Genomic DNA, 27,422 nt, shown 5'->3' with positions numbered 1-27,422 from the left:
AGTCAGGTTCAGATATTTGGGAGGTACGGCCCAGATCTGGGTCAGGACATGCATGCCAATGATTCCAATTCTGAGGGCTGAGCGTCCCCAAGCATCACAAAGTGCAAGGGCAATGGGTTTCATCTGAGAGCTGTTCTGTGCATCAGGTATCAGATATGTCAGCAACTAATCCCCAGCTTGTTTCTATATGAGATTTCAATGTGCCCATGCAATGGCTAGAACTGTGCTGCAGACTGAGCAGGTGGCTGGAGGCTCTCCTCAGAGCTAGATGTGAGCATGATCAATCCTCTTACCATCAAGTAAAGAATTCAGCAGCTAATTCAGACAGGGGTGGGATTACAGAACATTCTACCACATGAGATTGTTGAAAAGAAAAGTACGGATAAATGTAATCCCTCTAAATGAATAAGGGGAAATGAACACAAAGTAATCTGATAAGGTGAATAGAACCAGAAAAGATTCACATGGATTTAAATGGCAAACTGTTCATTTGTCACCTCTGACCTAGTTCTGTGCTATTAATTCTATGCTAGTCCATTTTCCAAAGATTTCAAATCAATATTTCTCCTACTAATGTCCTTCATTATTACTTTTGAACTTGACTGTACTACAGGACGTCTCTCCCATGCCAGTCAAGCAAGAACATAATGCAGCCAAGCCTTTCAGCTGAGACCGCAGTCTCCATGAGATACAGCCCATCCCAGAGTGCACAGGTAGAAAGACAGGAGGAAGTGCGTCTGTTTGTCTCCCACATTGAAACAGTAATCTATGAACAGTCATGGCAGACTGCTGATTACTACTGACTCGTCTCCTTTAGTTTGTCATATCACTCCATGTTTATTTAGGAGGGTAGAATCATAGACTCATAGAGACACACGGCACAGAAACAAATGCTTTGGACCCCCAGTTCCGCACTGACCACCCAGTTACACTCATTCTACATTCATTCCATTGTCCCTTCAGCTTGTCAGCTTCCCTAGATAATACCATTCACCAATACACTTGGGGCAACTTTATACCAGCCGGTTAACCTGCAGATCCACAAGACTTTAGTTCGTGGAATAATACCAGACTAGTTAGAGGAAACCCTCAAAATTACAGAAAAAACTTGCAAAATCCACATCAAAGGCAGCACACACACAGTCAGGATTGAACCTGGGTATCTAGCAATATGAACTTGATTAGTTGTGCCATTGTGCTGCCCTTCGTATCAAGAACACACAAAGTACTTTAGGATGGTTCAATGCCCATTGCAAAGAATGCCTCAGAAATACCTCAGTATGGTCACACAAACAGTGCTTTAGCCCTAGTCTATGCACATAGAGGTGATGGTGAGCATTCAAACAATGAGGCAGTGGGGGAAGCACCATGGACATCTTATTTTCAATAATGGCAAAATTCATACATAAAAAAATATATTACCTACATCTGCAGCCCTAACAGTCACAATGACTAACATAGAAATGACCATCTCCAAAACATCAGCAGCATTAACATAGCTGAATATTTGACATGCTGACCATAACCACTGACCAGAAGCATACAAGGACCAATTACATTCATGGCCCAGCTTCAAAGACAGATATCAGAGGCTGGATATTTTGTGTGGAGTGATGCCTCAAAACCTCAGACCATCTCCCCATAACCTTTGTTCCCTGAGGTTATAGACAAGCAGGATGAGGAGCAGCAGCTTACATTCTCTTCAATAATAACACACGAGAAACTCAGCATCATCCAAGGCAACGCCTGACCAGCAGCCCAGCAACCACCACGACCTTTCACTTTCAGAACCACAAATGCACAGAGGTTCATTGCATCCACTATGTCTGAGGTTCACACTGATTTACAATATGCACTAGAGCAGCACACTCAGGTGCTTTTTCACAGCAACCACTAATACCCTGACATCCTGCGCCACTGCTTCCACTCTCCTCTCCAAGTTGCACACTGTACTGCCCTGAACATTTGCTGCTGATTTCCTTCACAGGGAGTACCTTCAGGAAAGCAGCATCTGAAGCATAATTAAGGATCGGTGTATGTTTGTAAGAGCACAAGAGCATAAGATATAGGAGCAGAAATAGGCCATTCAGCTCTTTGAGTCTACACTGCCATTCCTTTATGATTGATTTATTATCCCTCCCAACTCCATTCTCCTATCTTCTCCCCATAACCTTTGATGCACTGACTAATCAAGAACCTATCAACCTCCATTTTGAATATATCCAATAACTACGTCTCCACAGCTGTCGATGACAATTAATTCCACAGATTCACTACCCTCTAGCTAAGGAAATTCCAACTCATCTCTGCAATAAAGCGACATCCTTATATTCTGAGGTAGTACTCTCTGGTGCTAGACTCCCAACTGAAAGAGATATCCTCTCCACATCCATTCTTCTAGGCCTTTCAATATCTCGATTGGTTTCAATGAGATTTCCCCCGCAAACCTCTAAACTCCAGCAAGTACAGGCCCAGACCCATCAAACACCCCTCATATGTTAACCCCTTAATTCTGGTAATCATTCCTCTGAACCTGCTCTGGACCCTCACCAATGCTAGCACAACTTTTCTTAGATAAGGGACCCTAAACTGCTCACAATACTCTAAATATAGTATGAACAATGCCTTATGAAGCCTCAGCGTCATATCTTTGCTTTTATATTGCAGTCCTCTTGAAAAGAATGCTAACATTGTGTTTGCCTTCCTTTCCACAGACTCAACTTGCTTGTTAATCTTTAGGGAATCCTGCACAAGGACTCTGAAGTCCCTTTGCATCACTGATTTTTTGAAGTTTTCCCTGTTTAGAAAATAGTTTACACCTTTATTCCTTCTACCAAGGTGCATGACCATACTGTTCCCTACACTATGTTACATCTGCTGCCTCTTTGCCCATTCTCCTAATCTAACTAAGTCCTTCTGCAGACATCCCACTTTCTTAACACCACCTGCCCCTCACATATCTTTGTATCATCCCCAAACTTGGCCATCAATTCCGTCATCCAAATCATTGACATAGAACATAGAATAGTACAGCATACTACAGGCCCTTTGGCCCACAGTGTTGTGCCGACCCTCAAACCCTGCCTCCCATATATCCCCCCCCCCACCTTAAATTCCTCCATATACCTGTCTAGTAGTCTCTTAAACTTCACTAGTGTGTCTGCCTCCACCACTGACTCAGGCAGTGCATTCCACGCACCAACCACTCTCTGAGAGAAAAACCTTCCTCTAATATCCCCCTTGATCTTCCCTTCCCTTATCTTAAAGCCATGTCCTCTTGTATTGAGCAGTGGTGTCCTGGGGAAGAGACACTGGCTGTCCACTCTGTCTATTCCTCTTAATATCTTGTACACCTCTATCATGTCTCCTATCATCCTCCTTCTCTCCAAAGAGTAAAGCCCTAGCTTCCTTAATCTCTGATCATAATCCATACTCTTTAAACCAGGCAGCATCCTGGTAAATCTCCTCTGAACCCTTTCCAATGCTTCCACATCCTTCCTATAGTGAGGCGACCAGAACTGGACACAGTATCTGAGTGTGGCCTAACTAGAGTTTTATAGAGCTGCATCATTACATCGTGTCTCTTAAACTCTATCCCTTGATTTATGAAAGCTAACACCCCATAAGCTTTCTTAACTATCCTACCTACCTGTGAGGCAACTTTCAGGGATCTGTGGACAGGTACCCCCAGATCCCTCTGCTCCTCCACACTACCAAGTATCCTGCCATTTACTTTGTACTCTGCCTTGGAGTTTGCCCTTCCAAAGTGTACCACCTCACACTTCTCTGGGTTGAACTTCATCTGCCACTTCTCAGCCCACTTCTGCATCCTATCAATGTCTCTCTGCAATTTTCGACAATCCTCTACACTATCTACAACACCACCAACCTTTGTGTCGTCTGCAAACTTGCCAACCCATCCTTCTACCCCCACATCCAGGTCGTTAATAAAAATCACAAAAAGTAGAGGTCCCAGAATAGATCCTTGTGGTCACAACCCTGGTCACTAGTCACAACACTCCAATCTGAATGTACTCCCTCCACCACGACCCTCTGCCTTCTTCAGGCAAGCCAATTCTGAATCCACTTGGCCAAACTTCCCTGGATCCCATGCCTTCTGACTTTCTGAATAAGCCTATCTAGGTTTTCTAAAGCCTAGGTGAGAGCCATTGAGATTGCATCTGCCGTTGACCTACTCAAGTCAAGTCACTTTTTATTGTCATTTCGACCATAACTGCTGGTATAGTACACAGTAAAAATGAGACGTTTTTCAGGACCATGGTGCTACATGAAACAGTGCAAAAACTAGACTGAACTACGTAAAATAAAAAACACAGAAAAAAAATTACACTAGACTACAGACCTACCCAGGACTGCAAAAAATGCACGAAACAGTACAGGCATTACAATAAATAATAAACAAGACAATAGGGCAGAAAGTTGGTGTCAGTCCAGGCTCTGGGTATTGAGGAGTCTGATAGCTTGGGGGAAGAAACTGTTACATAGTCTGGTCATGAGAGCCTGAATGCTATGGTGCCTTTTCCCAGACAGCAGGAGGGAGAAGAGTTTGTATGAGGGGTGTGTGGAGACCTTCATAATGCTGTTTGCTTTTCGGATGCAGCATGTATTGTATATATCCGTAATGGCAGAAAGAGAGACCCCGATGATCTTCTCAGCTGACCTCACTATCTGCTGCAGGGTCTTGTGATCCGAGATGGTGCAATTTCCGAACGAGGCAGTAATGCAGCTGCTCAGGATGATCTCAATACAACCCCTGTAGAATGTGATGAGGAATGGGGGGGTGGGAGATGGACTTTCCTCAGACTTCGCAGAAAGTAAAGACGCTGCTGGGCTTTCTTTGCTATGGAGCTGGTTTGAGGGACCAGGTGAGATTCTCCACCAGGTGAACACCAAGAAATTTGGTGCTCTTAACTATCTCTACTGAGGAACTGTCGATCTTCAGCGGGGAGTGGTGGCTCCATGTCCTCCTGAAGTCAACAACCATCTCTTTTGTTTTGTTCGCATTCAGAGACAGGTTGTTGTCTCTGCACCAGTCCATTAGTTGCTGCACCTCCTCTCTGTAAGCTGACTCATCGTTCATGCTGATAAGACCCACATGACATATAACATGAAAAGAAGCGGTCCCAACACAGAACCCTGCAGCACACCACTAGTCATCAGAAGTCCACCAGAAAAGGCTCTCCCATTTTTATTCCCAGTCTTTGTGTCCTACCAGTCAACTAATCTTCTTTACATCTTTCTTGTAATACCATGGGCTCTTATTTAGCAGCCTCCTGTGTGGCAGCTTGTCAAAGGCCTTCTAGAACTCCAAGAATACAAAGTTCAAAGTAAATGTATTAACAAAGTACATATATGTCACCATACACAACCCTGAGATTAATTTTCTTGTGGGCATATGCAGAAAATCTAAGAAACATAATATAATCAATGAAAGACCGCACACAACAGGACAAATAACCAATGTGCAAAAGAAAACAAACCGTGCAAATACAAAAGCAAAATAGAAATAATAACAACAATTAAGCAATAAAATTGAGAACACAAAATGAAGAGTCCATGAAATTAAGTCCATAGGTTGGAGGAACAGTTCAGAGATGGAGAGCGTGAAATTGAGTGAAGTTATCCACACAGGTTCAAAAGCCTGATGGGTTGAGGAGTAACAACTGTTGCTGAACACAGTAATGTGCGTCCTGAGATCCCTGAAGGCCTTGAAGACTTTATGGCTTTCCTCTGGGAGTGCTCCATGTGGATGTCCTCAGTGGTGGAGAGGGCTTTACCTGTGATGGACCGGGCCATATCCAATACCTTTTGCAGGATTTTCTATTCAAGGACGTTGCTGTTTCCATACCAACCCAGATGCAATCAGTTAATATACTCTGCACCACAAATCTTTCCAAGTTTGTCGAAGTTTTAGATGTCATATAAAATCTTTGCAAAATTCTAAGTAGAGGTGACGCTGTGTTTTCTTCATAATTGCACTTATGTGCTGGGCCCAGGATAGATCCTCTGAAATGATAACACCGAGGAATTTAAAGTTGTTGACCCTCTCGACCTCTGATATCCCCCCAATGAAGACTGGCTCATGGGCCTCTGATTTTCTCCTCCTGAAGTCAGTAATCAGCTCTTTGGTCTTGCTGAAATTGAGTGGCAGGTTGTTGTGACAGGTTTTCAATCTTCCTCTTATATGCTGATTCATCACCACCTTTGATTTGGGCAACAACAGTTGTGTCTTCAGCAAATATGGCACTGGAGTTCTGCTTAGCCACACAGTCATAAATATAAAGCAGGCAAAAGAGGGGGCTAAGCACTCAACTTTGTGGCACACTTGTGCTGTTGGAGATTGTGAAGGAGATGTTGTCAACAATCTGAACTGACTGGTGTCACCAAGTGAAGAACTCGAGGATCCAATTGTGCAAGGAAGTGTTGAAGCTTATTGAGTAGTTTTGTGGGGATGATAGTATTAAATGCCAAGCTGTAGTTGATAAAGAGCATCCTGATATGTGCATCTTTGCTGTCCAGATGTTCTAGAGTTGAGTGAAGAGCCAGTGAAATGGCATTTGTTGTGCCAGTGGCAAATTGGAGCAGATCCAGGTTGCTTGTCAGGCAGGAGTTGATGTGCTTCCACACCATCCTCTCAAAGCACTTCATCATAGTGGATGTAAGTGCTTCTGTACATTGACAGGTTACCATGTTCTTCACAGGTACCAGTATAATGCCTACTGAATCAGGTGGGTACTTCAGACTGCTGAATTAAGAGATTAAAGATGTCCGTAAACACACCAGCCAGTTGATCATTTTCTATTGACCCTTGTTTGCCTATTATGCTTGTTATTTCCTCAAAGAATTCCAACAGATTTGTCAGACAAGATTTTCCCTTAAGGAAACCAAGTTGACCTTGACCTATTTTATCATGTGTCTTCAAGTACCCTAAAACCTCACCCTTAATAGTGGACTCCAACATCTTGTCAGGCTAACTGGACTATAATTTCCTTTCTTCTGCCTCCCTTCCTTCTTAAAGAGTGGAGTGACTATTGCAATTTTTGAGTGCTTTTGAACCATTCTAGGATCTAGTGATGCTTGAAAGATCACAACTAATGCCTTCACAATCTCTTCAGCTACCTCTTTCAGAACCCTGGGGTGTAGTTCATCTGGTACATGTGACTTAACTACCTTTAGACGTTCCAGCTTCCCAAGCACCTTCCCCTTAGTAATATCAACTAGACTCACTTCTGCCACCTGACATTCTTGAACTTCTGGTAGCCTTGTTATCAATACTTGCATCCAATGATTTTATATATAGAATTGCACAGTATACATTTTCAAATGGCCTGGGCAACTGGTTTGGAAGGATTCTGCTGTCTGGAAGTTAACATAGTTTTGTTGACCAGTTCAAGTTCAAGTTCATTGTCATTCAACCATACAAGATCCTACTGCGCACTGCTATACTGTGCTTGGAGACCTCTTAACAAGATTGCCAACGATGCTGCTCGGTCACTGCCCATCACTGTAAACACTAGTGTCGCACTAAGTTCAAAAAACATGTTTTTTTTAAATCATGATGTCTCACAAAATCCCTAGTGACCTCTCGTGGAATCCTAGTGTTCCGCAGAACCCCATTGAGAAACCCTGATCTAAGCCGAGACCCACACTGTAGAGTGCAGAAAACAAAAAAAGGACAGGATTCAATCAATAAGGCATAAACAGATGTCAGCACAGGTTCAGAAACTTGGAAGAGTTAGGCAACTTTGAGTTTACAGAAAAGTAAACATAAATGGACATATGTTGGGGGGATCTAATTCTGTCCTCATTTCCGACTGGGAAACCTGCCCCTCACAGCCAGTATCGAAGATGGCATTTACATTGGTCATGCACAGAACATGTATGCCTTTGCAGATCATCCAGAAAAGGAACAGCAGCTGCTACAGAGAGTAATTATACTGACATAGAATGAAAATAACCAAAGAGCATGAAGGGGAAAACAAGAAAAGTTACTTTAAAACAAAATGTAATTTGATTCTAAAAGGAGATCTTTTATAAAGCTTGATTTTGTCTGTAGTTAGATAAAACATGTATAGGCTTGGGGAAGATTTGACTCAAACCAAAATTATTGATTCTGTTTTTTTACACTTCATGCACCAGTTCCCAAAAAAAGCTGAAACAGTGGCAGTGTGACTCATGCACTTCCTTGTGTAATAGAGTTCTACAACACCTTCCATCATTATTGGCTCATGGTCAACTCTGAACGTTTTCAAGGCTCTTCTATAAACATCAGAGGAGAGAGTAAGCATCAGAAGATGGGGTGGGGTGCCTAACTGGAATTAAGTATTAAGTGCAACTACAAAAGACTGGTGATTAGTTTTATGCATGGTAAGGTCACATATTCTGCTTCTGATTCTCACCTCTGGCTTCCATAGCAAGCATTCTTGCGTCAAGTTCAAAGTCTGTCTGGATCCTCTTGGGTACCCGTGAACTTCACCTTGGGAAGGTCTACCATTTTTGCTCGACGAATCTAGCTGTCAAATAAAACAAGATGTTATCCATCACAAGCTACCAAACAAACAAGCTTGGAATATATCCTAGATGCAAATTGGGATGACATCACATTAATTACAACCATTTGTCCTTTCATCAGTTTTTGGTTACTGCGTTCCTTTTAATGTATTTGCAAAGATTCTGCTACTCTGTGATTCTGCAAGGTTAAATGGCCACTGCAAATTGCCTCTAGTATGTAAAACCTAAGGGAATGTAGGAAGAATAAAATATGGGATTAATGCAAGATGATTGTAAATGGGTAGTTGATGGTCTGGATCTCTGCATCCCTTGAAGATTTGATGGCATGGTTCCCAATGTTTTTTATGGCATGGACCCCTGTCATTAACCAGGGGGTCCATGGACCCCAGGTTCAAAACCCCTGCTCTATGGAGATGATACAGAAGCAGCATGGAAGCAGAGAGGCAGTGGAGTTCCTGAGAGATGGATCTCAGCATGAAAGTCATCTTGTGAAAGTAGGCTGCTGTTGATTTTAACAAGAGGTTCAGTTTAAAGACAGTTCCTTCAGGGAAAGAGGAAGATGTTTCAAGCGGTATTGAACTCATCTTAAAATGAGGAAATTTTGAACAAAAAGCCTTTGGAATCTGTTCTTTTTCTAAAATTTAGGGATCAATATGATAACCTCTTTAAAATTTGACATCAGAAAGCCAACACTCTTTCCTGAGAGCTGGAAGACGCAGACAACCAACAATGCTTTAATTGAATAACTTCAAAGATGCAGCAATTGTATTGAAGCAGAAAAGCACAAAAAGTATTTGAAATGATCTTTCCTGAAAGAGTTGAATTCCTATTGTTAATCCATCCAAAGGCTTTTGCAAATTAGGGCACTGACAAAGGTGGACTGTCTTTCAATGGCCTGTTTTGATCAGGCAAAGCAGATGAATTAAAGAGATGCTCATAGCAGTCTCTTTATTGATAGCAAGGATGAAAAATTAATAATTCAGCAAATTATTCAAGCAAAGTGATAATAATATGCCAAATGAGGATAACAGTTAATGAAATATTAAGTTTTACTCAATCTATTCAAGTTTTATTTTTGAACAGTGACCTTCTAGTCATTTTTTTATTGCTCTTAGATTTAGTGTTAAATTCAGCTAAGGCAACAAGCCCTTAAGGTTGCTTTAACAACTGCATGGCCAGATATAAAATTGCATCTTCTTATGTTCAGTAAAGTGCCATCAGAAATATTATGAGTTTACTTCCATCATCGTTTTAACTTAATATCATATGAGTGCTTTTGACCTTGGGGACTTCAGTTATTTCTCTGTAAACATCTGAGTTTTCAAATCCTGGGACATGCTAACACAAAGACTGAGTTAATTGTTTTATCATTTTATAATGTTTTTGGCTTGGTGTTTGAATGATGGTGGACAGTCAGTAGGATCCCACAGACTGGACGATGGTCAGACAGATGATGGACAATGGGAAGTACTGAATAAGATGACAAACATGAGAAAGTCTGGAGCTGCTGAAAAAGAGACCTGATTAAGGGTCTTGGCCCAATACGTCAACTGCATTCGCTTCTCCAGAGATGCCTGCTGAGTTCTTCCAGTGTTTTATGCGTGCTGCTATTGAAGAAGATAACTGCTGCCTAGTAGTTATATCAACTGACCTTGCAGTTCAAGTTTTTCTGCATAGAATAGAAATTCACCTTGGTGGTGATGAAAGATAGGCTATATCATGGCAAAAGTTTCAGAAAAGTTTTGTCTGATCTCCATTCCATTGCCAGCTATGAAAGTGAACCCTGTACAGAGTACTTTGGAGATGGGCCATGTGTTCTGCCTGTTTCCTGCTGCCATCCAGATGCATTTGGGGCAAAATGCTACATAAGCTGTATAGGGCTCCATGGATCGGCTCCACAAATTCACCATAAGATTCTACATCTTGATGTTCTAATCTAGGGTACTTGATCTCTTCTGCTCATACCCAAGCCCATCCCTCACACAGTCCTACACCAACAACTCATTTTTTAATTTACCAATTGTTTTTCAAATACTACAGATATTTATTTCTTAACAGTCATTCTGCGGCTGACTTTCTGCACTGTCTAGTGGATCAAAACTATCTATTTCTATCTTCGTAGCAAGTACTTAAAATTTCACATTAATTGCCTTTAATTTCTTAATTTCATTTTCTGATATTATCTTAACCACTAATACCCCCAATACACATTATTTTTTTTAATTCAAAATTTTTTTGCTCTGCAGTTCTAACATCTCTTTTACTGTTAAAGAATTTATCCTCTGCCGAATCATCATCCCGAATCTCTCTTCCTCGTCACTAATTTCAAGCTCTCTTTACAGTTTTGCCCCCTCCACAGTGAGAAACAAATGGAAGTCCCAGAGCATTAACAGATTTCCAGAACTGGTTAACAAAAATTACATAAAAGTCACAGTACAGAGACAAGCCATGTATCAAGCTGGTCTTCTCCAGTGATAGTGGGCACAGGACTTGCCTTTCAATTTTCATCTCATTCGTCAAACACAGAATACAATAGGAGCAACAGGCCATTCAGCCCCTTGTGCTTGCTCCTCTAAATTCAATAAGATCACAGCTGATCTATTATTTCAACAGCCTGTTCCTGCACTAACTTTATATTTCTTGATTCCCTTAATATCTAAACAAACTTGCTAGCATTGACTACACTGAGATAATAAATCTCCACAGCCTCCTTGGTTAGCGCATTCCCAAAACTCGTTACTCTCTGAGTAATGACATTTCTCCTCATCTCTATTCTGAATGACTGACCCTTTATTTTGCGGTTGTGGCTGCTGGTTCTAGACTCCAGGGGAAATATGATCACTGCATCTACATAACCAAGTACATAAGAAATTAGCACATTTCAGAATATATCTGATATGTAATCACCTGTATGAATGTTAGAGAGCATAGGCACAAGTTGCTTAATCCACCCTCATGGAATAAATCCATCATCTGGAGTTAATTTGCTGAGCTCTCCCATGTATTTCCTTTTGTAAGAGATCAATCTTCTCAATTTTTCATGTTTTCATTATTATATTTCTAAGCAACACTCACAAAATGCTGAAGGAACTCAACAGGTCAGGCAGCATCTATGGAAAGGCATAAACAGTCGACTTTTAGGGCCGAGACCCTTCTTCAGGATTGAGAAGGGAGGGGGAAGGTGCCAGAATAAAAATGTGGGGGGAGGGGAAGGAGGCGAGCTAGAAGGTGAATGATAAAGCCCAGGTGGGTAGGAAAGGTCAAGGGCTGGAGAAGAAAGAGTATGAAAGGACAGGAGAGTGGACCATAAGAGAAAGTGAAGGAGGAAGTGATCCAGGGGGAAGTAATAGGTAGGTGAGAAGAAGTGAAAGGTCAGAATGGAAAATAGAAGGAGGGGGGTGAATTTGTTCACTAGTAGGAGAACTTGATATCCATGCCATCTGGTTGGAGGCTATCTAGATGGAATATAAGGTGTTGCTCCTCCACCATGAGGGTGGCTTCAACTTGGCACAAGAGGAGGCCATGGATCAACATGTCGGAACAGGAATGGGATTGGGAATTAAAATGCTTGACCACTGGGAAGTCCCACTTGTGGCAAATGGTGTGGCGGTGCTTGCCAAAACGGACCCCCAAATTATGATGGGTCTCATCAATGTAAAGGAGGCCGCATCGAGAGCATATGGAATTTTATATTCAATATGCTACGTTCTTGCTCATTAAGTTAACCTACCCATAGCTACCAAGGCCTTTTTACAGCAAACATGGATGCATTACACAGTTACTTCATCTAAAGTGTTAAAGACAGTAAATAACTAGAGCCCACTCCACCTGTGCACTAATCCCTGGAGCACTCCATTAGTCACAGTATCCCAATTTGCAAAAGACTCATTTGTTCCTATTCTTTTACCTCTTATTTGATCTAACCTCAATTCACACCGATACATTACCCAGAATATTATGCACTCCTATTTTGTTTAATATTCTTTTACGTGGCACTTCATGGAAGGCATTCCAAAGACTAAATACACAACATGGTGTGTTGTTCACTTTATCTGTTCTACTGGTTACAACCTGATAAAGCAGATTTGTCAAGCATAGTTTTCCTTTTCATAAATTTACAATGACTCTGCCCATTCGTAATATTATTGAGTGCCCTGTTACCACTTCCTCGATCATAGATTACAGCAATTTTCTACTAGCTTTTACACTCCCTTCTCTATTAAATACAAAGTGCACTGCAGATGCTGTGGTCAAATTAACACGTACAAATGTCCTGACGAAGGGTCTTGGCCCGAAACGTTGACTGCTCGTTTCAACAGATGCTGCCCGACCTGCTGAGTTCCTCCAGCTTGTTTGTACTTGTTGGCTTCTCTATTAAGTGTTGTTTACATTTGCTATATTCCAACGCATGGGAACCATACTCAAATCAATAGAATGTGGAACGGTGGACAACCAGCACACCCACCCTCTCCGCAGCCAACTCCTTCAAAATCCTCGGATGCAGATCACTATGACATGGTATTTATCATCTTGCATTGTCATTATTCTCTCCAACAGTAATATTTTCTAATACATATACCTTTTAGCTCCTTATTCACTTTACATGTATTGCTCTTCTTCATTAAGAAAGGCACACAACATTTTTGATTTTTCATTCCAGTGTCTTACTCCTCTGTACAATTTCTCCTGTCTCAGTCTGCAAGGGATCCATATTAACTTTAGCTTAATATTATCTCTGCATTTCTTCCCTCATAAACTGCTTAACCTGCTGAATGTATCTAGCATATTCCAGTTTTACTTTACTTTTTTATATCTCAGTAGAAATTTTACAGTCTGTTCAATATTTCTTGCTTGGCTACTCTCATATTCAACTTACATGTCCTTATCAATGTTTTGGTATCACAATCACAATCATTTTTTTTTAAACTAACCTTGCCTCTCTGTAAACTAATAACCAGAACAGTTTCATGTGATTACAACATTCACTTTCCAAACATTACTTCCTAAAGAGATTTATGATTTAGGAATTGTTCAATCAGCTTAAAGATCAAAGATTATTTGTAGGTTTAATTGAGCATGATTTTCAAGTGGTATCAGGCAGGTCAACATCTGCATGAATATAATCACAGAAGCCTAGGATATCTGGTGTAATTGGTACGTCTAGAAGCTGCAAGTGCTCAGCAAAAGTAGAACAGCATCCCAGTTCGAAGAGACAAAATTAATTATAAATTATTATGAAGAGGAGTTGATAAAGAATTCTGAAAAAATAGAGTTCCAGAAATCTTTTAAAAAGTTTGATATACAATCATGTGAAAATTCACCTGGACTCTATTTCACAATCATATATCTGAAGGTAGTTATTTTTGCTCTGTAGCTTCAAATAAAACAATTTTCCTCAAATAATGCAATTATTTTGTGAAATAAGACAGTACTACTTCACTCTAACAAAAGAGACCATAATTCTGTAAGTTTCAAGCTAGCACTGGTTCACAAGTTAAAGTCCTAATGTTGATGGCATTAGATAGGAATTTGCAAAGTTTGATTGGGAGAGGCTCTTAGGCAAGTAAAGGATGTCTGACAAATGGTGGCTTTTAAATGTAAGAGAAGGAGAATTCAAGGTCTGCATGTTCCTGTCAGAGTGAAGAGCAATGCAGGCAGAATCAAGGAACGTGGTATATGAGGAGCTTTGATCAGGAAAAAGGGGGCATTGTGGTGACCCACTGTCCAGCGCACTCGAACCAGCTTACAAAATGGCGCATGCCAGCAGAGAGGCCGGCCCCAAAAAGGGTGCCAGGCCTTCTTCACCATCAAGGGGAAAAGCCCACACGTGGGAAGGGACTGTGAACAACATTCCCACCCGGGGAGGGTGGAAACGGGAAGGCTTAAAAGTGAGGCTGCAAAGTTTGAATAAATCTTTTACACAACTGCAACTCATGGTCTGCGTGTCGTTATTCCAGCGTTGTGTGTAGCACACCACTACAGCATACTCCAATATAGGCATCTGTGATCAAGCAAGTCTCTCAAAGGATTATAGGAATATTCTTACCAAGAAAATTAGGAGGGGTAAAGAGGGGCAAGAGATGTCTCTGGAAACTAAGGTAAAGGAGAATCCTAAAACATTCTGTAAGTACATTAAGAACAAAAAGAAATCAAGGGAGACAATAGATCCCCTTAAAAGTCAGTTTGGATAATCTGTATGTGGAGCCACAAGAGATGGACAAAGTTTTAAATAAATACCTCTCATCTGCATTTATCACGGAAAAGGAATGAGTTCATGGATGAGAGCTATGATATCTTGAAGCATACGGACATTACAATGATGAAGGTGTTGATAGTATTGAAGAGCATAAAGATGGACAAATCCTTGGAGCCTTACCAGGTGTACCCTCAGTCATTGTGGATGGCAGGGCCCTAAGCTTCTTAAGCAAATAAAATTTGAGATGCATATACACAGTTCCCTGAAAGTGCTGACATATAGTGGTGAAGAGGTGGTATGATATGCCTGCCTCGGTGTTTTGTAGGACCTGTCCTGGCATGTTCAATTACAAAGAAAGCACAGCAGCACCTCTACTGGGTGCATGACAGCCTGAATGGCCTTGAATGAAAAATCCTACAAAAATAGTGTGTATGGCTCAGGCCGTCATGGGTAAAGCCCTCCCCACCACTGGTCACATCTACACAGAACACTGTCACAGGAAAGGAGCATCCATCATTAACGATTCCCACCACCACTGCAATGCTTTCTGCTCGCTGCTACCTTCAGGAAGAAGGTACAGGAGCCTCAGGACCCACACCACCAGGTCCAGGAAAAGTTATTACACTCAGCACTTGAAGCAAAGGGGATAACAAAGGGCACTTGAAGCAAAGGGGATAACTTCACTCAACTTCACTTGCCCCAGCACTGAAATGTACCCACAAATTGTGGATTCATTTTCGAGGACTCTTCATCTCATGTTTCCGATATTTAGTGCTTATTTAGTTATTCCTCGTTTCTTTTTTTCCCTTTTGTATTTATACAGTTTGTTGTCTTGGGAACATTGAGTATTTGTCCACCCTGTTGAGTGTGATCTTTCATTGATCTTATTAAGTTTCTTGGATTGTCTGAGTATGCCTGCAGGAAAACAAATCTCAGGGTTGTTTATGGTGACACATATATACTTCGATAATAAATTTATTTTGAACTTCTTCTGCCGAGGTACTGAATATAGGAGTAGGGACATCACAGTACCGTTGCACAAATCACTGGATAGGCTGTACCTGGAATATCATTTGTAGTTCTGGTGAACAGCCTATTGGAAGGATGTGGTTAAGTTAGAGAGGGTGCAGAAAGGTTTTACAGATGTTGCCTGAACTTCAGTGCTTGAGTTACATGGAGCAATTGGATCAGCTTCACCTGCTTTCCCTAGAGTGACAGAGACCGAAGGTGATTGTTTTGAGAGGAGAGATTTACAAAATGATGATGGGCTGAACTAGGCAGGTGATCACAGTCCTGTTTCCAGATAGGGAAATCTAAAACTACAGGGCACTGGCATAAAGTGGGATGGGGAAGATTTAAAAGGGATCTAAGGGGCAATTTTTTTTTTACACATAGAGATGAATGCTTGGAGTGAGTTGTCTGAGGGGGTGGTAGAGACATATAGATTTACAACATTTGAAATACAGTTGGAAAGGTACAGTACATGGATAGGGAAGGTGAAAAGGGTCATGGGCCAAATAGGATCAGTGTAGGTAGGCATATTGGGTAACAGGGATGAGCTGGGCTAAAGGACCTGATACATTGTTGTGCATACCTCTATGAATTTATAAATCTATCAACAAACAATGATTATTCTCCTCTTAGGATGTTAGCAATAAGAATGATGTGGCTGGAGTTTTGCCTTCTTTGTGTTTCAAATTCTGATTATTACATTTCACATTGAAATGAGGAATTTCTAACATTTTTATTAAAATCATTTACTTGCTTTTAACTACAAATTTCACATCGAAGTGCCCGAGATTATTTGCAGGCTCTACATTCAAAGGACAGACTAGTCTCAGACTTTAGAGGAGATATGACATTGACCAGGGTTAAGCAGACCAGTGCACACAAGGTGACAGACAGGAATTGCATTTTATGATCTTCCAGCAGACGTCGAAAGGCAACCTCTCAGGCACACTGGACAACAACTGGATTGTTAACAAAGTACATCTGCTTCAGGCCTATGGGTACAACCACTGAGCAGGAGCTCGAAGAACATGGAACAATCTAGATCAGGAGCATGCCTTTTGGCCCATTGTGACTGTGACAACCACTATGCAGATTTAAACTATACACGATCCCTATCCCTCTATTCACTGTCTGTTAACGTGTCTGCCTAAATGCCTCTTAAATCTTGCTATCATCTTCTTCCTCCACTTTCTCTGGCAGAATATCAGAAGCACTTACTACTTATTTAAGGATCAACAAAGAGAGAAGCAACGGTTGATAGCCGTTAGGAATATACATAGCCATAGAAGCATGGTAGCATAGCGGTTAGCACACTTTGCAGCACCAGCGACATAGGTTCAATTCCCATAAGGAGTTTGTAGGTTCTCCCCAGGATTGCATGGGATTCCTCTGGGTGCTTTGGTTTCCTCCCACACTCCAAAGATATATAGGTTGGTAGGTTAATTTGTTATGGTAAATTGTCCCATGATTAGGCTAGAATTAAATCGGGATTGCTGGCCAGTGCATCTCGAAGGGCTGGAAGGACCTGTTTTGCACTCCATCTCAAAAATAAATCAAATAAACTGAAGGACCAGACAGATTTCATTAGTCTATATTAGATTTTGGCCAACAAATGTAAGTTAGTATTATTTTTATGTATCATTATAGGCTTTTGAAGAATTTTCAGATTCTTCCTAATTTCCTAAGGACATTCCTAATCTAACAATTTAGAATATTACAATTGATTTTTACAGCAACACTCAACACCACATAAGTCTAGTAATATTTTAAATGTTCTCTACTTTATGTCAGTCCTCCTTTTCTTCAGTGCCGCTCCAGCTGGGACTATAAGTGAGAAGCAGATGTTACACTCCTCAAACACTAGCCAGAAATTTAACAATGACTGAGCAGATTTCATAAAATAATCTTTAAAAGCCTTACAAGAAGCAAAGTAAAAGTCATATTGTGCAATTATCCACACTGAAAACCATTAAGTGGAGAAACTATGAAGTCTTAATTTGTAGAAGCTTTCCTAATCGCCAAAAATCCCAAATCCACCTTCTTACATGTTGACACTTACATTTTTCCATCTCTTAAACTTTCTGAAATAAACTGTTCCTTATTCATGTCCTTAACTTTTCAACAAAATCCTTTCTGTTCCACCTGTTCCACTCTCTTCCACCCCTTCTTCTATTACAGCACCATTATACTCTGAATATTTAGTTCAACGTGCTTGGTTTCCATTTCCTGCTCAATTCAATGCTCTCCCTAATTCATGCTGCTTCTCGTCAGTTCTTGAATCCCCATTGGGCATACACTCTCTCTTGTGAGTTAATATCAAAATACTGACCAACTGCATCAAATATACAGTTCATGTGAATTAAAGGCAAGTGTAACCACTCAATCACTTGAGCCAGATTGTGTAAACTAATTACAACTTCAATTACATTTTCCTGTCTTCTTGCAGTAATTTTGCAATCCCTTGCTTATCATGAATTTCTATCAATCTCTTCTAAATACTCCTTTTCCATTGATGAATGAGACAGAAAGGGAGAGTTTGATAGAGAGAGTTTGGTAAGGGGAGTTCCAAAGATTAGCATGCCTTTTGAAATAAAAAAATTCACCTTGCTCTTAACTGGTTACATTTAATTCTACAAAAGAATTCAAGAATTCTCTAAAAAGAGCACATATCCTCTCCACCTCTAGGCTGTCGGGACATCCCTCAGAATTTTATGTATTTTAATCAAGACCGCCATATATTTTTCTGAACTCCAGCAGCTACAAGTATAGCATTTGCTTCTAATCTGCTGAATAGTCTAGTGAAAGTGCCCTGAATTGCTTCTAATTTATTATCAACTGCCCTTAAGTAGGAAGTACCCCAGATATAGTTTCAACACCTCATATTACTGAAAACTGTTCCGATTTGTTCGTTTCAACTTCCTTTACAAAAAAACTGAGCATTGTTTGTCTTCCTAATTACTCACTGTATCCAATGCTAGTCTTCTGAGAAACATGCATGTATGTACATTTAAAACTTTGTAGAATGTAGTTAGAGTCATGGAGCACTTCAGCACAGAAGCAGGCCTTTCTGCTCATCTAGTCCAAGCTGAACTGTTATTCTGCCTAGGCCCATTGATGTGCACCTGGACCATAGCTAACTATACCCTTCCTATCTATGTATCTATAGAAACTTCTCTTAAATGTTGGAATTGAACCAGTATGTATCACTTCTGCTGGCAGCTTATTCCACAATTGCACCACCCTCTGAGTGAAGAAGTTCCCCTCAGGTTCCCCTGAAATATTTCACCTTTCACCAGGCTGGTGGGGTGGTAGGTGCACCTGAGAGCAGATGTGGCAGAGATGGAGGAATTTTGAGAAGGGGATAGCATTTTTGCAAGAGACAGGGTGGGAAGGGGAATAGTCCAGGTAGCTGTGAGAGTCTGTAGGCTTATAGTAGATATCAGTAGATAAGCCGTCTCCAGAGATGGAGACAGAAAGATCAAGAAAATGGAGGGAAGTATCGGAAATGGACCAGATAAATTTGAGGGCAGAGTGAAAGTTGGAGAAAAGTTAATGAAGTCAACGAGCTCAGCACGTGTGCAGGAGGCAGTGCCAATGCAGTCCTCGATGTAGCGAAGGAAAAGAGGGGGACGGATACCTGTATAGAGTTGGAACATGGACTGTCTCTCCAGATGAGGCTTTTCATTCCAGGACGAAGGAGATGTCTTCCGTTTTTAAACAAAGGGGCTTTCCTTCTTCCACCATCAACTCTGCTCTCAAACGCATCTCTCCCAATTCCCGCACATCTGTCCTCACCCCATCCACCCGCCACCCCACTCGGGATAGGGTTCCCCTTGTCCTCACCTACCACCCCACCAGCCTCCAGGTCCAATGTATAATTCTCCGTAACTTCCGTCACCTCCAATGGGATCCCACTACCAAGCATATCTTTCCCTCCCCCCCTTTCTGCTTTCTGCAGGGATCACTCCCTACGCAACTCTCTTGTCCACTCGTCCCCCCCATCCCTTCCCAGCAATCTCCCTCCTGGCACTTATTCTTGCAAACGAAACAAGTGCTACACCTGCCCTTACACTTCCTCCCTCACCACCATTCAGGGCCCCAGACAGCCTTCCAGGTGAGGCGACACTTCACCTGTGAGTCGGCTGGTGTGGTATACTGCATCCGGTGCTCCCGGTGTGGCCTTTTATATATTGATGAGACCCGACGCAGACTAGGAGACCGTTTCACTGAACACCTACGCTCGGTCCGCCAGAGAAAGGAGGATCTCCCAGTGGCCACACAATTTAATTCCTCGTCCCATTCCCATTCTGATATGTCTATCCATGGCCTTCTCTACTGTCAAGATGAATCCACACTCAGGTTGGAGGAACAACACCTTATATACCGGCTGGGTAGCCTCCAACCTGATGGCATGAACATTGACTTCTCTACCTTCCGTTAATGCCCCTCCTCCCCTTCTAACCCCATCCCTGACATATTTAGTTTTGTGTTTTTTTTTTCTCTCTCTGCCCATCACCCTGCCTGTTCTCCATCACTCTCTGGTGCTCCCCCCTTCCACTTTCTTTCTCCCGAGGCCTCCTGTCCCATTATCCTTTCCCTTCTCCAGCTCTGTATCACTTTCGCCAATCACCTTTCCAGCTCTTAGCTTCATCCCACCCCCTCCGATCTTCTCCTATCATTTCGCATTTCCCCCTCCCTCCACTACTTTCAAATCTCTTAGTATCTCTCCCTTCAGTTAGTCCTGACGAAGGGTCTCAGCCCGAAACGTCGACAGTGCTTCTCCTACAGATGCTGCCTGGCCTGCTGTGTTCCACCAGCATTCTGTGGAAGATATGACAATGTATTTTTAGCACTAGATGAAGCAAGACCTTCCCTCATGACAAAGTATTTGCCTAACCAGACCCAACATGTCATAGTAATGTCAAAAAATGCATTTAGAAACATAAAGATATGACAACAGATAAAAATATAATCAATTGCAATTCAGAACCCTGTGGAGCAACAGCTTAACTGAAGTCCCTCTGAAAGACAGCTAGAGTGTATTAGTGTTGGAAGGATTCAAACTACCATTGGAGTCATGGCCCTGACATTTTCAATCATTTTTGAGAAGTGTGAGAACTATGTCTTCAGAACTAACAGCAGCCATATTCATAATGCAGAAAATTTCAACAGCATCATTTCAACAATGGGTGAAAATTGGGCTGGAATGGTAGGGTCATGGCTTTCCTTTGAAATTGCAGTAATTTCCTGGCATTGATTGTTAGCTTCTGTTTGCCACTAGGAAAGAATCTATCGACACTGTGTAATTCAGCAGGGGGCTCACTCACACATTTGCAGGACTGAACTCTTGAATGAATACTATTTTTAATCTAACCTCGTCTTGCCCCAATTATTATTTGCTATCAACATCACGCACTGTATTATCCTGGGTTTCTGCTCCTTGGCTGAGAGACAAGTTGTCTAAATATCAGTATGTTTTGCAACAGAAAATCTTTTACCAAATCATGTGACTGCGATTGTAACTCATTTGAGAATGTTCAGAACAACAGCTCCTGTCCTTGCACTTATAAAATTACTCATATTCCAAACAGATTAGATTATGCTATAACATCAAACAGCAGAAAGAAGAATTCCTTTATGAATTCTTCACAAACAGTTTAGTCATCAGAATTCTTGCATCTCAAGATTCCACCACCTGGTACATATTTCTTCTCCTGCCCTTTCAGCACTTTGAAAGGACCTTTTCCTTCATGACGTTCTGCTCTGCACTTCCAAACCCCACCAAATACTCATGCAACCTCAGGAGATGCAGCCTCTGGATTTTTACCCCTTCTCTACAGAGATCCAAATAGTCTTCCTGAATGGAGCAATGACTTATCCACACTGAGTCCAGTCTAATGTATTTGGTGTTGGCAGTGTTGCCTGTCCCATATGGGGTGATTGCTTCCAGTATGCAAGAATGACCCTCTGCCTACTGTTGCCTGCCATTGTAATTCACCATCATGGCTTCCTACATTATTTTATCAAAGCCCAATGAAAGTTCAAGGAATAGCAACACATCTTCTGTCTGGCTATGTTGAAGGCTTCCAGACTGCATCAAATTCTCCACCCAAGGCAACTTTGCTTTTTCTATCTATATCAGAACTTCTCCCTTTCTGTTGTAGGTCATCCATATGCAAAAGTAGCTTAGTATTTCTCTCCCATAGGTACCAACTGACCTGCTGGGCATAGCCTACAGCTCTGTCAATAGCATCACAAAACACAGAGCAAGAAGTATAGTAATCTCTAACTGGTCCATTTAATCTGACCTTACCGATCACCAATATTCCTTTTGTCTCACCCATCCAATCCTCTCTGGAACTTGCCACTCCATTGTGCATCTCCTGGATGGCTGAGTTATTAATATACTGACTTAAGATCCAGTGAATGGACCTCCAGTTTTGATCTGAAACAACCCCATGCAGCTTTTTTCTGAACCTGTGATTTGGTACCTCCATACCAGAGAGTGATGCAACCAGTTAGAATACTCTCCATTGGTAGAAATATGCTGACGTCTTTGGTGACGGACCAAATCTCCACAAACTCCTAATGAAATATAGCTCACAAACAAGAGAAAATCTGCAGATGCTGGACTGTTTGATCTGTGATATATTCCACAAATAAATTACACACCAATAGCAACAGGTCCCACCGAAGGGTCTTGGCCTGAAACATTGACTGTACTCTTTTCCATAGATGCTGCCTGGCCTGCTGAGTTTCACCAGCATTTTGTGTGTGTTGAAAGAAATTTAGCTGCTGGCATGTAACTGCATCAATATGTTAGGTACAGAATAGATCTTCAAAGATGTTGATACTCAGGAACTTGAAGTTGCTCACCCTTTCCACTCAATGAGGACTGATGTGCGTTCTCCCTATTTTCCATTCCTGTTGTCCATAATTAGTTCCTTGGTCTTGCTACATTGCATACAAGGATTGTTATGGTAACACCCTTCTTCATCTGCAACTTAAAACTCTCCTTTTTATCTTTTTCCCAATCCACTTGAAGTTTCTTCAAACTGAAACATTAACTTTGTATTGCTTTCCAGTCAGATGATGAAAGTTGTGTATTTAAAATCAATCTTGTTATAAATACTGGAGAGAACTTAATAACTGGAGGGTAAACTATAACCTTCAACATTCAAGAGTTCAACGATTACGTAAACATGGTAGGAGGAATGGACAGTTGATCTATGATATATTCCACAAAAATACACACCAATAGCCATTTCGCAGGCTCCCATCTGAGAAGAAAAAGCCCAAAAGACCATTATGCAAAAATCAGAAATTGGATAAAGACCTACTCTATGTGTGCATAATGTTCAAGGTTTCTATTGTATCATAAATTTTAAATCTACTATAACAACTATTTTTAATTGTACTTTCTTGGACTGGTTGGTCAACTTAAGGCCAAATCACTCTAACCCATAAACTTGCATTAAGGCATAAAGAATATTTCCAACTCATTTCCAGGATTATTGAATCAATAAATTCCTTCTAGATTGTCCATGAGATCCGTGCACAACAACCTCATCTTAATTAATTGTCCTCCTCTTTTTAACAGCACTAGTTTCCTTTGGGTACTCTGCTTTCTTCCACATCCCAAAGACAATGTACTACTTTGCAGTAGCAAGTGAGAGAGCAACATTGTTGTAGGACAGAAATCATTTAAAAACAACAAGTGTTGTCAGGATTAACTTGAGCCATTAAAAAGAAGCAAGATGTAAGCAGAGGAGCCATTGTTAGAGTGGTCAGGCTTTGGCTCAATGAGCTTCGGCGAGAACAGGTGGAGGCTAAGGCTGCTAAATCACTTGCTTTGCTCGTGGAACTTGGGCTTCAGAAGTTGGAGCAAAAGGAATAGCAAACTCTTCTCCCTGAGAAGAGGCTCAGTTAGTAATCTAGATGAGTGCAAAATTCAAAGATTTCAGAGAAAAGGCACAAGTAAGAACAGGTATTTTCTTGTCTGTTAATCCTAAGTCTTTAATTTAGAGTAAGAAGGATGGTTAAGGCACTGGAACACTCTTATTGTGAGAGTGGGATTTCATAGTACCTAACAGTCTCCCTGATAACTACATCTGCAGTAAGTGTATCCAACTTCAGCTCCTGACACAATCAAAGAACAGGATGCACTCGGGACCATCTGGGAGGCTGAAAACATCATAGATGGAACTTTTATTGAAGTAGTCATATGCAGGGTGCAGGCTTCAGATAGTAGATGGGTGACCACTAGGAGAAAAAGGGGAGTTAGCAGTCTATGCAGGATATTCTTATGGCCATTCCCCTCAGCAATAAGTCTATCCCTTTGGATATTGCTGGGGGAGATGCTCTATCAGGACTCAGCAATAGCAGCCAAGCCAGTGCCTCTGTGGCTGGCTGTGAGGCTCAACAGGGAAGAATAAAGTCAGGCAAAATGATAGTGAGAGGAGACTCAATAGTTCCAAGGACAGACAGGAATTTCTGTGGCTGCAAAAGAGATGCCAGGGTAGTGTGCTCCTCCCAGTTGCTATGGTCTAATAGGTCTCTGAGTGGCCGCAGAACATTCTCAAAGGCAGGAGGGTGAGCAGTCAGAAGCTATGGTGCACATTGGTACCAATGACATAAGTGGTAGGTATAAAAGGGCAAGAGGTTCAGAGCGGAGACCACAGGGAGTAAGGAAAGAGGATGAAGAACAGAATTTCTGAGGTTGTAATCTCTGGATTACCTCCTGACACCATATAATGGTCGGGACAGGAATAGGGTGATAGTACAGATGAATGAGTGGCTGAGGAACTGGTGCAGGGGGCAGGATTTCAGGTTCTTGGATCATTAGAACCTTTTCTGGGGCAAGGGGAACCTGTACAAGAGGGACAGGTTGCAGCTAAACTGGAGGGAAACCAATATCCTGGCCAGAGGGTTCACTAGTGCTACTCAGAAGGGTTTAAACTAGTTTGGCAGGGGGATGGGAACGAGAGCACCAGGTCAGAAAGTGGAGGGATAGATAGTAAGGTACACGGCAGGGCCAGTAAAACAGGTAGGAGCAAAGTAATAGATATCCATAGTACAAAAAAAGAACATAAGAGATAGGAGAAGAATTAAGTTATTTGGCCCTTGAGTCTATTCCACCATTCGATCAAGGCAGATTTGTTACCATTCTTCTGCCTTCTCCCCATCAACTTTGACATTCTGACCAATCACGAACCTATCAATCTCTGCTTTAAATATATCCAATAACTTGGCCTCTACAATCGTCTGTGGCAATGAATTCCACAGATTCACTTGTACCAGGACGGTGGCTGAATTGTTGATGGAGAATTAGTGAGAATGTGGGGGAGAAATAGGGATGAAGACAGGATCATTGCTCAAAGTCCAAAGTAAAGTAATTATCAAAGAACATATGTCACCATATTCAACCCTCAGATTCATTTTCTTGTGAGCATACTCAATAAATCCACAGAATAATAATTAATGAAAGACCACACCATCTTGGGCATTCAACCAGTGTGCAAAGGACAACAAACTCTGTGAATACAAAAAGAAAGAAATAATAATAATAAATTAAAAAACAATAAATATCAAGAACATGATATGGAGAGTCCTTGAAAGTGAGTCTATAGATTGTGGAAACATTTCAATGATGAGGCAAGTGAAGTTCAGTGGTTATCTCCTTTGGTTCAAGAGGGGTAGTAACTGTGGTGTGAGTTCTGTGTACCTTCTTCCTGATGGCAGCAGTGAGAAGAGAGCATGGCCTGTGTGGAGGGGGTCCCTAATAATGGATACTACATCCCTACAACAGTGTTTCATGTAAATATGCTCAATGGTGGGGAGGGCTTAACCCATGATGAACTAGGCCATATTCACTACTCTTAGTAGGATTTTCCATTCAAGGGTATTGGTGTTCCCATACCAGACTGTGATCCAGCAAGTCAATGTACTCTCCACTGCACATCTGTAGAAGTATGTCCTGATGATCATGTGATCTCAGCCTCTGAGGCTGGCGTGCAAGCAGCGTTTCATGGGTTCACCCTCCTGAAGGCTGCTCACACGCCAGCCTCAGAGACTGAGATTGCAAAATCATCAGGAGCTGTGGGTGCTCGTGATATGAGCATATCTTGAAACAAGGCCCGGTTGTTGCCTAAGTTGCTTGATTTAACTTTATTAAAGGCGACAGTATTCAAACCCTGCTACAACTGTCGAGAATCTTTCTTTGATTCAGATTTAGTCTGGAATTGTGACTTCACCAGGAGAATGCTTTCTTCTAACTAGTTTGGTTGAAGCCCCTGACTATGATTTGAAATGTGTCAGGATGGACTGTTTCTTATTTGGAAACAGTATCCTGCAGTATCTCAAGCATTTGATTATAGTTGGCCACTGGTGATATGTAAACTGCAGTCAGGATTATAGAGGGGAACTCCCTTGGTAAATAGAATGCATAACATTTGGTCATTTGGTGTTCAAGGTCAGGGGAAGATGAGTTCAACAAAGCCACAACATCGGAACATCACTGAGAGTTTATCATGAAACACACACCTCCACCGTTGGCTTTTTGAATGATTGATGACAGGTGTGGAAGACCTACATTGTTAAAGTATGTTTCTCTATGACTATGAACCACTCTAGCGCACAGCAAACAACAGTGATGGGCATTCCATTGCTGCAGACATTAACAGCTAGAGATTTTGTGATTAGTAACAGTTCATCAAAAAGTTATCTATTAAGTTAACAGTGTGAGATGTAGTAAGTGAAAATGAAGGTAAAGAAAGGTAGAGGATTCTGTGTTTGAGTGCCTTCAGTTAATTATCTGGATAAATTCCACCTGGCAACAATGCATGTAAAATAAAAACAGACTGAAACAGAAATAAAACTGCAAAAGTTGAAATTCTGAATTAAAAAAAAACTGCTGAAACTCATCAGGTCAGGCAGCTTTTGTGGAAAGAAGAACAGAAATAATGACTCAGGTCAAAAAACTACATGCTGGAATCCAAAACAGAGAACAAAATGGATGCTGAAAATCTAAAAGAAACTCAGATTATTAGAAAACTGGAAGCTCAATAGTTTCCTGGAAGAGTTTATTACTTTGAATACAACCTTTCATCATATAATTCTTGGAGGGAGAGCTAGGGTCCTATTGTGTCGTTCACTAATTCCAGTTGACACAGTCCCTATTGACTTTCTATGGACCTGTGTTATTGTTGAGAATGGAAGGTACATATCCAAAACTGTTCAATATTAAATGTATGGAATAATGAGCTCTATTAGTTAATGGAATTCTGCAATTTTTGGCTTGCTGAGTGTGGAGCTGTTGTTCAAGTCGTAAGTTGATAGTTACTGCCTCACACAAATATATTTGCACCGCAGAGCTGTGCCAGCATTGGTAAAAGTGAAACCATTTGTTAAATGTTTCTAGTTCCAAGAGGAAGGGTAGGGGGAGGGGAATGAAGAATTCTAACAAAATTTGGGGCAGGGAGAAAACTTTTACCTCTATTAATATTAACAGATCACATTCATGTGCAAGGCAAAGACATGGAATAATCTACATTCATTTGGACTATTGTACACAAGTATGAAGGGATCTAAATGCCACACCACCACATCAAATGAAAAATGCCAAAGGTATAGGAAAAACATGTAGAAATGTAATTGAAAATTTAACATTAAAAATATGCCCCTT

General features: G+C 41.3%; 1 protein-coding gene across 1 annotated transcript in view; it reads right to left on the bottom strand.

Annotated features, from left to right (window-relative positions):
• The window catches only part of b4galnt4a (beta-1,4-N-acetyl-galactosaminyl transferase 4a), an 819,684-nt gene that overhangs the window by 373,546 nt on the left and 418,716 nt on the right, over positions 1-27,422 (bottom strand). Inside the window, exon 3 of the mRNA XM_059975496.1 lies at positions 8,421-8,534. Coding sequence (XP_059831479.1) covers positions 8,421-8,534 — 114 coding nt within the window. The remainder of the gene's footprint in view (positions 1-8,420; positions 8,535-27,422) is intronic.

This window comes from Hypanus sabinus, chromosome 7, assembly GCF_030144855.1.
Source record: "Hypanus sabinus isolate sHypSab1 chromosome 7, sHypSab1.hap1, whole genome shotgun sequence".
NCBI classification, from domain to species: Eukaryota; Metazoa; Chordata; class Chondrichthyes; order Myliobatiformes; family Dasyatidae; genus Hypanus; species Hypanus sabinus.
This window is presented reverse-complemented; position numbering and strand designations above follow the sequence as displayed.